The 12602-nt window shown below is 48.2% G+C and overlaps 6 protein-coding genes across 6 annotated transcripts, besides 9 other annotated features; all 6 read right to left on the bottom strand.

The window, feature by feature from the left end:
* Positions 1-110: 110 nt before the first annotated feature.
* Positions 111-157: a microsatellite.
* An 82-nt stretch (positions 158-239) lies between these two features.
* Positions 240-258: a microsatellite.
* Positions 259-272: 14 nt separating this feature from the next.
* On the bottom strand, positions 273-1481 carry TraAM80_07618 (mucin-like glycoprotein; the record flags this gene model as incomplete). The annotated part of the gene is made up of 1 exon (XM_029384400.1): positions 273-1481. One exon carries the CDS (start codon positions 1479-1481, stop codon positions 273-275), a length of 1209 nt encoding a protein of 402 aa, XP_029235866.1.
* A 403-nt stretch (positions 1482-1884) lies between these two features.
* Positions 1885-1908: a microsatellite.
* A 642-nt stretch (positions 1909-2550) lies between these two features.
* Positions 2551-2581: a microsatellite.
* A 336-nt stretch (positions 2582-2917) lies between these two features.
* TraAM80_07617 (group II trans-sialidase superfamily) lies at positions 2918-3655 on the bottom strand (the record flags this gene model as incomplete). The annotated part of the gene is made up of 1 exon (XM_029384399.1): positions 2918-3655. The coding sequence occupies one exon, from the start codon at positions 3653-3655 to the stop codon at positions 2918-2920; it is 738 nt and encodes a 245-aa protein (XP_029235865.1).
* A 79-nt stretch (positions 3656-3734) lies between these two features.
* Positions 3735-4988, bottom strand: TraAM80_07616 (trans-sialidase; the record flags this gene model as incomplete). The annotated part of the gene is made up of 1 exon (XM_029384398.1): positions 3735-4988. One exon carries the CDS (start codon positions 4986-4988, stop codon positions 3735-3737), a length of 1254 nt encoding a protein of 417 aa, XP_029235864.1.
* A 2006-nt stretch (positions 4989-6994) lies between these two features.
* Positions 6995-7336, bottom strand: TraAM80_07615 (uncharacterized protein; the record flags this gene model as incomplete). Its single annotated transcript, XM_029384397.1, has 1 exon — positions 6995-7336. The coding sequence occupies one exon, from the start codon at positions 7334-7336 to the stop codon at positions 6995-6997; it is 342 nt and encodes a 113-aa protein (XP_029235863.1).
* Positions 7337-8105: 769 nt separating this feature from the next.
* Positions 8106-8173: a microsatellite.
* Positions 8174-8241: 68 nt separating this feature from the next.
* Positions 8242-8261: a microsatellite.
* Positions 8262-8292: 31 nt separating this feature from the next.
* TraAM80_07614 (phosphatidylinositol-phospholipase C) lies at positions 8293-10131 on the bottom strand (the record flags this gene model as incomplete). The annotated part of the gene is made up of 1 exon (XM_029384396.1): positions 8293-10131. The coding sequence occupies one exon, from the start codon at positions 10129-10131 to the stop codon at positions 8293-8295; it is 1839 nt and encodes a 612-aa protein (XP_029235862.1).
* A 317-nt stretch (positions 10132-10448) lies between these two features.
* Positions 10449-10473: a microsatellite.
* A 268-nt stretch (positions 10474-10741) lies between these two features.
* TraAM80_07613 (uncharacterized protein) lies at positions 10742-11929 on the bottom strand (the record flags this gene model as incomplete). The annotated part of the gene is made up of 1 exon (XM_029384395.1): positions 10742-11929. One exon carries the CDS (start codon positions 11927-11929, stop codon positions 10742-10744), a length of 1188 nt encoding a protein of 395 aa, XP_029235861.1.
* A 547-nt stretch (positions 11930-12476) lies between these two features.
* Positions 12477-12527: a microsatellite.
* A 37-nt stretch (positions 12528-12564) lies between these two features.
* Positions 12565-12602: a microsatellite.

The raw sequence follows: 12602 nt of genomic DNA, 5'->3' as shown, positions 1-12602 counted from the left end.
CCGTGAAACGCACAGCCACGAGGCCAAAAGACGCATGTGTATCGGTGGCAGCAGCAAACACGAAAAGAAGGGAATCGCCACCCAACTGGAAAACGTAGTATGAAGTAGGCAAAAGCAAAAAAGAAGAATGAAAAACAAAGACAAAAAAAAAAACAAATACCCTCAAAGCACAGGAGAGACGTTGTGCCACAGAAACGACAAGCAAATAAACACACACAGAGTCTGCGGCGTCTGTGCCAGTGTGTGTGTGTGTGTGTGGTTGCGTTTCACCATTACCCAGTAGCGCGAGCAAGGGCAGCCACGAGCAGCAGCAGCAGAAGCGATGTGGGCACAAACGGCGTGGTGATGGCCCCACTGCCGTCGGAAGAATTGGTCACAATGTTCCCAGTGACGTTGCTCTTGGCAGTTGTGTTGTGCACCAAAGCCTGTGTGGCGCCAATGGGTCGTGCAGCGTGGCTCTCACCCCGTGTGGCGCTGGCAGTGTGCTCTGGACTCTTGGTGGGTGGTTGGGGCTGGGCGATGGTCTCGGTACTAACAAATGGCTGCGCGGGGTCCGTCCAGTCACTGCTGCCATCTTCCGCCGTCTGGCGCTCAGCGCCTCCTCCTTCCTCACTGCGTTCCGCTGCGTCAGTTTGCCCCCGGGCACCGTTCTTGCTGTTCTGCGTCGACTCAAACCCCGACTCTTTCGGTACATTCGGTTCGGGTGTGACGCCGTTGGGCCTCCCACCCGCAGCAGCCGGGGATTCGCCGCCGGTGCCTTGTGCAGGACTTCCACCAACAACCCCCGCACTCGCCCCTTTAGGTGCAGGCTCCTGGGCCATGGTGGATGCGCCTTTGCGCCGCTCAGTGCCCCCTGCATCCTGTGAGGCGTGCTGGCCCTTCTGCAGTTGTTGCGTTGGTGCTGCACCAACACGATCAGGTGCCTTGACTGTGGGTTCGGCTGTTGTTTGGTCCGTGGCCTTTGATGTGCAAATGCCTGGGTTGCCAGAAAGGGAGGTGCCACGGCTGCTGGCGTTCACCGCTCTTTTGTAAAGATCACTTTTCCCATCCGTCGCAAATCGCATCGCAAATGCAACTGCATCACTCCCGGCAGCAGCCGTGGCACACGCAACGGCGCAGTTTGAATCGTTGTACATAGCAGCAGCGCTATCGCACAGCCATCCACAATCCTTTTTAAGTAGTTCCACATTCTCTTCCGTGACAGTCGCACAAGTTTGCCAAACCGTCTCTCCAGAAAGGCGCCAACGTAATTCCTCATCCGTTCGCCTACAAGACACCTCCACCTGCAACCATACTTTCCCTACGGCATCAGGGATAGTTGGAGCCACCTCCTCGCACACTGTCGAGCAGCAGCCGCACAGCAACGCCAAAACCGCCAGGGCGCACACCGCACGGCACCGCACCGTCGCCATCGCCATCCGTTGTGGTATTGGTGGTGGTGGCAGTAAAGTCGAGTCGCTGGTGGCAGTGGGCTGATCCATCAGGCAGCGGGGAAGAGGAGGAAAGGAACAAAAAGAGGAAAAATAACTAGAGGTAACAAAGAGTGCAGCGAAGAAAGCGAGAACACAGAGATCGCAAACGAAAAAGACGGCATCCCACCAAGTCCACGCGCATGAAAGATTCCGTACACCCTCACACACAAAAAGTCACGCAACGCCAACAGCCACCCCACACCGCCACATCGTGCGCGGGACACGACACCGCTCGCTGCGACACCCCCACACGCCGCGCCCTGCACCCGCAAGGTAAAAGATAATGTGACCCACAGCGCACGTGTTGCAGCTAGTTCTCTCTCTCTCCTCTCTTCATCCCCACGGGAGGAGGCAGCTGCCACAGGCGGCACTGCCAGCATCAACTACGATATCATCCTCCACGTGCACCGCAATATATATTACATATATTATATATGGTGTGTATGTCTGTGTGCCTGGACAATAAAAAAAAAAAAATAGGAAGAAAAGTAAAGCGTGTGAGGACGCACATACACACACAGAAGAGACGCAGGACGCAAGGAGAGAAAAAAGTAGATCACTAAAACTCAAAATGACACCGCAGCACGAGCAGTGGCAACACACAAGAAATATGGTTCAACAAAAAAAAAGCTCCTCAAGACGTTTGCATCAAAAAACAAAAAATGGAAAAAAAATCCTAAAGACGTTTGCACAAAACAAAAACAAAAGAAATTGTCGTGGAAGGCCCCCGGTGTCCAGACACCTTTTTACTCGCACAGGGACCCGCAGTGCGTTGCTGTGGCTCTCACTCCTTCCTTACTTCCTTTTCCTATCGGCGGACACACAATGCCGAAAGCGTCCACAGCCGCCTAACGGAAGCGGCTAGTTGTTTTTCTTCGTGTCTTTTCGAACGAATTCGATGGCCTGCACGTCAGCCAGCACCGTGGCACACATACGCCCCCGCCAAAAACGAAGACGTAAAAAAAAAAAAAAGAAGCCCGGTCCCTCCTGCAGCGACCGCAGTTCAGAGGCGCAGTGAAGCATATCCCGCTGCCGGGCAAACACGCAGGTTCAACGCCCTCGCCAAGAACAAACCGACAAAATAACAAAAAAAAACCAAGAAAAAAAAACATACATCCGTAAAGCATTAAACCAACAAAACACTGAACCAATACACTAAAAAGCAAATCGGTAAATGGTATCCTATCATTGATAAAGGCGAACAATATAACAAACAGAATGGACGAAATAAAAAAAAATGAAGACCCTGCTGTGCTGGCGCCGATGAGAGCGCAATTTGTGGGTACAATAGAAAAATTTTTTTTTATGCGTAAACGCAAAAAAAAAAAGTAGCGTAAAATAAAACAAAATGCGTGTCCACCTAAGACTTTATTTACTTCTGAAAGCGCGTGGACAGACGGAGCTGCTCTCAGTAGAAACATCAACTCCCCTCCATCGGGCTCCACTCAGCACAGGGCCGCAAAGCCCCACAGCCCCAATAGCAGCAGAATTAGCACCCAGAATACATCACCACGCGTAGAGCCGTCACCTGCAATTTTCCCAGACGCATTGGAGTCGTCAATCTTTTTGAGTTCCAGTGGGCGGTTGTACAAAAAGACGTTCTTTACTGTCACACTGCTGTTTTCACCGCCGCCAAAGTAAAAGTAAGAGATTTCGTAATTCCGTGCCTCAAGGGTTGGTAGTTTGTTGGTATTCCCCACGAGCACACCGTCCACGTACACGGAGCCCTTGTTTTCCTGCAGCATGATCGCCACTTTGTACTCCTTCCCCGGCTCCCAAGTGCTGCTGTGTGTTGTTGTCGTGATGCCGTTGAAGACTGTCCCCCACCGTTCCTCTGTGGTGTACGACAACCCCACAAACTTCGTGCTTTCATTGTCCTCCAGGCCCGCGCCCAGCAGAGGAGCGCTCTCTTTCGGAACCTCATGAATCGTCACCGTCGCCACAAGCGTAAACGCGTGATTCACAAAGCTGTGCACGTAGTGATGCGTCCACATGTTCACGGGCCACATGGCGTATGATTCCGACCCCGTGAACTCAAAGCCATTTTCGACCTTCTTTGCATTCGTCACAGTTGCATTCAAGCAACGGTACGCGTCGTTCCAAGTTCCATCACCCGATGCATCCGACAAGAACCCAACCAGACCGGCCGTGGGCACTGACAACTCGGAGAGGAAGGAGTCCATTTTTGCCCAAGTCTCCAAGACGGACGTGATCGTCTTCAGCTGTTCCGTTAGGGAAGCAAGAAACACGCCTTTGGTCGTTCTACTGACCCTCTCTTGTAAAAAGATGCAACGCATCGTTAGAGTGCAGCAGGGTGTTGGCTGGCATCGGCGTTGTGTCCATGGAAATGGGCCCGACATGAAACGTGCGATTGTTGTCAGCAACCCAAAGGTAGAGCGCGGTGGCTTGCAACGGGTCCTCAGGGAGAATCTCTTGCTGAGTGTACAGCATGACCTTCTTTCCAGCAATGATCGCAGTAGTGAGGGACCCCACTCTCTCAGCTGTTCGCGAAGTGTTTGGTAACAATATGGGCTGCACACGTGTGAGTATCCCGACAGCTTCCGTCCACGTTGCCCCCATGTCCCTTGACTCGAACACCTTGGAAAACAAATCACATCTGGCAACCATGACAAGCTGCCCCTGCTCCCACTCAACGATGAGGGGGTCTCTCCACTTTACATGGACCATCCCCTGTGGAAGCACCCAATTTTTGTCACCCTTCTTCGAATAAATGATCATTGAGACTGTGTCGCTTTCTCCTGTCCTCCTCGCCGTCACAGGAAACACAAACGTCCCATCCTCCATCACAACACCTGAGCCACCACCACCAACAAACTCATCCAGGCCAGGTTGTTTAGCAGATGGTTTGATCTGTGGCAAAAGCGAGGTGGGTTTGCCCCATTGGATGACTTTATATTCCGTGGCCTCACCCACGAGCAAATCAAGATCCTGTGAGGATTCAATCCACTTCTTCGATGAAGGATCATACTTCTGATGATAGCCCCCCACAAGTAGAAAGACCTTGTTGCCCTTTGCAATTGTTGTGGGTCGGTACGTGTGTCCCATAGGGGCGTTATCCTCCTTTGGAATGATTGCGTTAAAGATGTTGTACGCCCTCCATTTGTTTGTATTGACCTCATCGGCAAAAGACGACCAGTTCTCACCAGAGTCAATGTACCCCGCCACAACATCATCATAATAGGGCGAAACAAGTTCCTGATCGGGGTATGGAAGGCTGGCGTAGCTCTTGGCAAGCGCAACCAACACTCCACCAGCACTGGCGAGAGAAGGTGAGACAAAAGATTCCCTCGTTTGACTTCTACCTCGTGCTTCCACAATCGTTCGACACGGCCAAAAAAGATCAACAACCTTTGGCAGTTGCACTTCCTTTGGCGTACTTTTCTCCTTGGCGTGCACAGCCGTACTGGCAAAGCATATCAACAGCACAAAAAGGAGCTGCATCGCAGAAGAAAACAGGTGCCGGGACATGTTGAGCATGTGCCGCTGCTCACTCATTCTCTTCCTTCCCTCGTTGTGGTGGATCCGCTCAGGCCGCGACGGTTGTGTGTGGTGTGAGTGAATGCAGAGAAAAAGGTTAAAACTGTGTGAGCACAGTCAACATCACTGTTGCAATTACCCCCCAGCAACTTCCATCAAGCAAAAGTCAATAGACAACAATGTAAAGCACCCAACAACGTGGACTCGGAACTCAACTAAAAGCCAGTTTTTTTTTTTGTTTGTTGTTGTTTTCCATGCAATAACAGACAGATAAAAAATGCCACAATACGAATTGTAGTACAGTTACACAGTTATTTAATTTCCCATTAGCAACGCCACTGCAGCGTCGCAGGCCAAATGCGCAGACCGTTACTTTTATAGTCGTACAAAAACAAAACAAAAATCATGCTTTTAAAGACCCCACACAGACCCCACAGTGAGAGTTTGGCAACCCCTCCATGCACAGCGCAGCAGAGTCCGTTTCACCCAAACCGGTAAAGAGGTCCTCTGATATTTATATATGGCGTGTTCCTGTACGCGGCAACAACGTTATGGTTACTTGTGGTACAAAATACAAATGACCAAATCGTTTCATCATTTGCGTACACCCCTTCCTCATTTTGGTCTCTGCATGAGAAAAAAGCAACCAAGAGGAAAATGCATATCTTCCAGGAAGCAACTTCCGATTGACTCGATCAAGCAACGTTGCGTCTGCCTCAAGTGGCCGCATTCATCGTATGAGTGACCAAATCATATACAGAGACGTCAAAGGAGAGCGAGGTGTTTTACCCAAAACAGCTAGCAACTGTCCAGAACCCTGAGCCCCCCATCCTCAGTTTATTGCTAAGAACCAAGCGCAAACATGCCCTTGGGACCTCATCTCCACCTTCACCCCACTCTAGACAAACATAAAAAGAAAAAAAAGGAAACATAAACACATTTTCAAGTGATAAAAATAGATATCTCACCAAGGCAGTATGGGCACTGCTCCAAATGCAAACATCATGTTGTTATAGAGTTCTTACTTACCTTGGGCACTACACCATACAACGATGGATATTATGTAGTACCATTCTTTTTCGTTGTTATTTCTATCAAAATCCTTTATCATTGCCGCAAGTTTATTATTATTATGTTTTTATGTGGGTGTTGCGGTGCCCCGAGTGCAGGTTTGTTGTCGGGCTGCCGCCGCGTGTTTTCGGGGGAAAAAAAGTAAAAAAAAAACACACACGGTGCCGTCCACACACGAAAACAGTCGCAGTGAAGGGAAACACATACATAAGGGAGAAAAAAAACACTAATAAGTGCATCCTCCACCAACTTTTTCCACAACGCAAAAACAGCATGACAGTCACTCGTCGTTCGCATTGCGAATACAAAAGTGGTAGCGCATGCAGGCTTATTTTCACTTGTCCTCCTCGTTTTGCATTTGTCCCACACAAATGAAGGGGGAAAAAAATTAAAATAAAAAAAGGGCACATAATTATTATCACGTTTTAAGCATCCAATATTGTGGAGACAATTGCAGCATTCATTATTCTTAATTTCCGTTTTCGTTTTCAGCTTGAGGGGATCCTGCGACAGAGACGCGTTTCATCCTATGGCTTCTCAAGGTCGTCGTTCAGCGCATCGTTCTTGGCGGGCTCGTTGTTTCCGCTCATCATCTCATTCTCTGTGGCGTCCATCACCGTGGCACCGGGAAGATGGAGCTCGTCGGGACGGCGGTAGGCAACGTACAACGCAATAGCAACGCCCACAACAGTGACTCCCAGGCACAACCAGACGAGAGGAAACTCCTTTTCATCCTTCTTTTTATTCTCAGCAGACACGAAGTTTGACACAGCCAGGAGTGCAGCAGCAATCAGAGCGTATGTATAGGCCATTTTGTTGTTGATGTTGGCTTTTTTTTTCTTGTATAGAAGAAAAATTGTGTCGAAAGAACAAGCTTGCTGAAGGTTGTAAAAAAATCTATTGGTGTGTGTGATGAAAAACCAGGGTCAGAAAAAGAGAAGGTCACAGGCCCGCTAAGGGAATACACAAGGAACAGCACATGAAAAAAAAAAAGCAACAGCAGGGATGTGGGCTATGGAAAAACACTGGAGCAGGACCACCATATCACGCCTCCTGTGGCGGGTTGGTGGAACCAGTACGCATTCATCCATTGTCAGAGCGGGACATTGCGATCGCGTTGTCGGATCCAAGTCGTCCCGTTGCGTGCGTCTCCAAACGCAGGAATGGGCAAGCCCATTGCCGAGGGTCGTGTCCCTGCCATTCCGTGGTATTCGGGGTCTTTGTGTGGGGTTTGAAGGTTCGGCCTCTCCAGTGATGGTGTCGGTGCTGACATTGTAGGTGTGGAATTGCAGCATGCGAGATATTTCCCCCTGTTGAAAAATCGCACGAAGCCTATGAAGTCTGCACAGCGGCACAAGGTCTTCTCCTAAGCCATCGAGCGTCAGCGTTGCTGTTGTTTGGCAGCGTATACTGACACCCCGTGCCAGCGCTGATGCAGGCCGCAAACATTAGCGTTCGTCACACCATCTGGCTTGGGTTGGGGAGCATCTCGTGCCCGACAGGCGTCGCTCCACCCCCCCCCCCTCTCCCTCACAGCACGGACATGTCCCCCACCTTCCCAAAAAGAACACCTAGCTAACCGATAAAACCGGTTTCCACACCTTTGCCCCACACTACCCAGACCGAAGAAACAAGACAAAAGGTAACAGAGAGACGTTAATCCAGTCATTCAAGCCACGCAGCATCCGACGCAAAGCACGCCAAGTTATACATCTTAATCCAAAATCTACATCCACCCACACCAGCCCCGGGTAAAATGACTTTACTGTGCCTTTCGTAACTTAACGGCTGTAGACGAAACGTTTTATGGTATATCGATGCATATTTAACTCACTCACTACAAGGAGTGTATGACGACCCCCCGAAATCAATGAACATAAAAAAGCCGTGAGAAAAAGTGGAATTACCGACATCCCCCTCCATCTCGCGCAGAGACTGGAGATCTGGGTGGTGTGGCCCCCCTCAGCATTCACGCTTTGCAACGAAACGCACTGAAAAATATATAATAATGCGTTTACACCCGACATCTGTTAATTGCATACTCCATTCCTCTCGCAAGCAGCCACACAGACAACAACAAAACATCACGCAGAGCATAAAGAAAAACATAAAAAAGCGAAAACAAAAACAAAGGGGGTGAAATACAGATTAAGGAAAAAAGGAAACAAACAAACAAAACGAAGTTGCCGCCTCCCGCACTGAGAGAGAGAGAGAGAGAGATGGAATCGAACAGACTACTCGTAACAATCCATCACCAATAACTCACAGAACACATAAGAAACGTTCCAGAAAAGACCGTTCCACTAATGTCATGAATCGGAATCCGTCTAATTCCTTTTTTTAGCACACGCAATGGCAAAACGGACTCTCCCAGAAAGTCATCGCGGGTGTGTTTATCTTTATCGTAAATTTGCACGACAAGTGTAGAGAGATCCCAGTCCTGAATTTCCCACGAAAATTCATTCTGCAGGCCTTTTCCCCTCCATACTGGATGGAATCCGTTGTTGTGAACTGTCCCTGAAATCTTTGGGTTGTCGTTACCGTCTGGACCCTCAATAAAACACTTGATAAACGGGTCCACAATCTCACCCTTATTGGCGCGGTTTGGTTTGGGAAGGCAAAAGGCAGAAATAATTTCCAACGTCAATGTCCGCACCTGGGACCCGCGGCGTGACCCAGTATCCAACAGCAGGCTTTTGGGTTTCAATAGGTACCCACAATTTCCGTTGTCAGAAAAAAATCCCTTGTTAAGCCTCCACTCATAAGTTTTCGTTGATTGCCAATTGAGTGCCACTATTTGGCACCCACAATTCCAAAGAGTTTGAAGATCGTAGTTACTGCTGCCAAACCGCAATCCCGCAGGGTAGATGCGGGTAAGAAAATGCCGATTAATAGCTTTGAGTTTCGCTGTCTTGGTTAAGGCAAGTTTTTTCGCCTTGGTTTCATCCAAAGAAGTACACTGGTACGGTTGTCGTTTTTCTAGATATGACATGTCACCACTAAATTTAGATCCAACAGACTCAATGGAAACGATGCGCGATAGTTTTTCTGAATACCTATTTTCCTTCTTTTTATGTTGTTCCTTTTCCTTTCCCTCCTCAAACTGACTGCATACTTGATTGGACTCCAGAGTATTCTCCTCGTCCATGTACTCTTCCGTGTCTTCGCTGCCCGTTTTCCACACGTCACAGGCAGGCAACGATGACGCAACTCGTTTGCCCTTTACGAGAATTTTCCTCTTGAGGTTCTCTGGGGAAAACAAAAAGGTCGTAGGCTCCTGCGCACCCCACGGGCTTTGAAACAGCATCTCCCCAAACGTATCACACATGATCTCCGCCATTCGATCTTGTTGAGCAAGACTTGTGTGAACCTCGAGCGACAGAATAACTGGGTACTCCGAAACCTGAAAGGCGTACTCCTTAATCACGTGTATGCAGGAGCAAAAGGATATCTTGGATGTCTGTGTGTGGCCGTGATAGACGACAGGCTCACCTGCAAAACCATCCCAGCAATCCAATTCCACGCAGCGACATCCATCAAGCAGAGCCTTTTTATACATGTCTGTTGATGACTTACTTGTCAGTTGATCACCAGTTAGGTATGTATTGTGAGAGGAATTGATAAAATAATTGCAAATTGGTTGATTCATATCTTGGTATACCTTACAGGTCTTTTCGCCATCCACAATGCTGCTGAAACGGCTATCCCCCAAAAAGGTAAGAAACGTGTTTAAATGAATATCGCCTGTGTGCACGGTAAATAGGGAGCTCAGAATCTTCTTCACATGTGCCCCATCCAACTCTTCCCCTTGAACATCTCGCAAAAACAGCTTGAACTCATCTCTCGTTATGGTGTCTCTTCCTGGGCCAGCAATACATCGAAACACGTATTCAAGTTCGTCAAGCCTCGTCAAGGAAAGATATGCACTTTCCAAAAAGGCATAGTTGACATTTCCACCTGCAGCTTTTACCTTAGCGGTGAGTTCTTTGGAGATATCTTCCGAAAAATTTAAACCTTTTTCAAGCTTCCCAAGCTCACGGAGGCTAATGTCCCCACTGTTGTCAGCGTCATACTTCAACCATATCGTCATAAAGTTTACACGGTTCAAGTCCCACGCAACATGAGTATCCCCAGCTGAGGAAATGTACAAGTCCAGGGCCGCTGCCGATCTGGGATTTGCCGCACACGCCTTATGAAGAAAATACGTTGCCTCGTCAGTGGTACAAAGAAAAAGATCAAGCACAGCTTCCCAGAGGCAAGCAAAAAAAAGACGCTGCCTCAGCGCTCGATGCGTCCTCGTTCTCACCAAAAAAATTATCTATCAGTTTTTGGACGGTCGGAATATATCGCGCCATCTTGTGCTTGACGGTGGTAGTCTTGCTCACACAGAAGCCCATTGCAGACTGTAATAAAAAAAAAAAAAAAACAACAACACACACTTCCAATTTTTCACTCACTATACACCCTAACTTGTTTATTATTATTTTCCTTCTTTGTTTTAAGCTGTTTTGAGCGGCGAGGAGCAGGAAAAGGTCGTCAAGAATGCTGAGTAACAAGAAAAAAAAAACGGAAAAAAAACTACACAATCAACCAAAAACATACACCTTCACCCATCACATGTAAAAAAAAAAAAAAAATTAATGCAGATGCCGAGATATATTACAGTATACACCTCCGCCCTCGTTTAAATGTATCTACCGTTAGTTGTTTCGTCCCTTTTCACCCTCTCTTTTCTTTGGTTGTTGCGCATGTCTCTTTGCGAACAGTAATTTGTTCCGCCACATGTGCACTTCATCCTCCACCTGTTGAATAGCTTGATTTAGCTGATCAAGCGTTTCCTTCTCTTTAAGCAACCGCTTGGTCGTTCTGGCTTTCTCCTTCCAGTGGTGAAACTCATCCTCCGCTTCTATGTATTTTGCGCGTCCCTCCGCCACCAGCTGTCGTAGGCGTTGCTCCTCCTCCCTGCGCAAAGTCTCTGAGAAATGAGACTGCACCTTAGTCCGCAGGTATGTGTCTTTGGCCGTCTCGGCCTGATCTAACCAAAAGCCCAGCCATGCAGAAATCTTGGCATCTCGAAGGCTAATTCGAGAGGAAAGAAGCTTATTCCCCTCCCGACACGTACACTCTAATTCCTGAACACTTTTGCTAAGCAAAGACAACTTCGCCTCAGTCATTTGCACATCTCTGTGATGCCTCCTTAATTTACTACGAAGAGCTTCAAGATACAGTGCAACTTTAGAGGGGAAACCAGCCGCCTCCCCAAGAAACTCTCCAACAAGGCGAAGTAGCCTCACAGGTGCTTGGCACCTCGACCGCAATACCGTGTCCCTTAGAATACCCAACTCGCTTCGTACCTGTTTTTCGTGCGCTTCCAGTGTATCCATTCGCTGTCTCAACGTACCCAGTTCCAACCTCGAGGTCGCCACCTCCTTGTCCCACCTACTCTCATCCCTAAAAGATTCCCTAGTGTCTCCCTCCAACGCTTCTAGGCCTTCCAGTAGGCCTCGTCGAGCTGTTTCCCGCTGCAGAAGAAGATCTCCAACGCCGCGTTCCAGTTCAGTCAGTGTTGTCATAACGCAAGGTGTTTCCCATTGTTGAAGCACCTCATTGTGATTTAAAGGGGTAGGTGCGTGTGAAGAAAGATCAACGGAAAATCTCTGTGCCGCCAACATGATAGAATGCTCGTGGAGCAACACTTCTATCGGAGGGCAAACAAAAAATTCCTTTAAAAAGGTCGATGGAACAATTCCCTTGGCGCCGTTCACATTTCGCGCCGTCCACCAGCCACTGGGGTGCTCCTCCAGGGTAAGGACAAGGTCGTCCTTGAAAAGGGGTAAGTAATGCCGGTCCGTATTGACGTAATCATGACTCGCCTGAAACACACGCATCTTTCGTTTTACTCTTCATTTCGGGCGGAAAGAGCCGTGAAAAAGCAAGGAACAGGAAAATGCATGAAACAAGCAAGCACCTCCTCCCTTCGCAGCAGGAGCAATACAACACTCGAGGAGAGGAGATGAGCTGTATAAGCTTCACTCCACAAAATGAAACTGCTACCGTAACATAGTTTGGTTTAAGGCGTAGCAAAAACAGACTGAACCACGTACTCCATGCCAGGCTCCACATACACCTCACCGTAAGCCCCAGGCAGAAGAATCTCAGGCTGTCCAACGGGTTTCAACACCATTTTATGGCCAAGCACGTGATGGGGATACGTCACACCCCCAATTGTTTCCAGATCCACACCCAAGTTGGTGAGCACGACCCTAAATGGAGAAGCAGTGGCTCCCTCGTGTGGAAATGACATTTTCTTTTCCTTTCTTTTATGGACTATTGTTACTGCAAATTTTTCTTCCTGCCCCCACTCTTTCTCTCCCCGCTCCTTTTTTGCAGAGTAAAAAGCCACAAGAGTGATGACAAAGTGCACACACACACGCAAAAAAGAATTAAAATAAAAATAAAGAAAAAGATGCACAAGAAATACAAAAACAGCCTTGAAGAAACCGTGAACGGCATGTTAACAGACATATATATATATATATATATATATATATATATATATAT

This window comes from Trypanosoma rangeli (assembly GCF_003719475.1).
Source record: "Trypanosoma rangeli strain AM80 chromosome Unknown Tra_15.4_contig_00326, whole genome shotgun sequence".
Taxonomy (NCBI): Eukaryota; Euglenozoa; class Kinetoplastea; order Trypanosomatida; family Trypanosomatidae; genus Trypanosoma; species Trypanosoma rangeli.
This window is presented reverse-complemented; position numbering and strand designations above follow the sequence as displayed.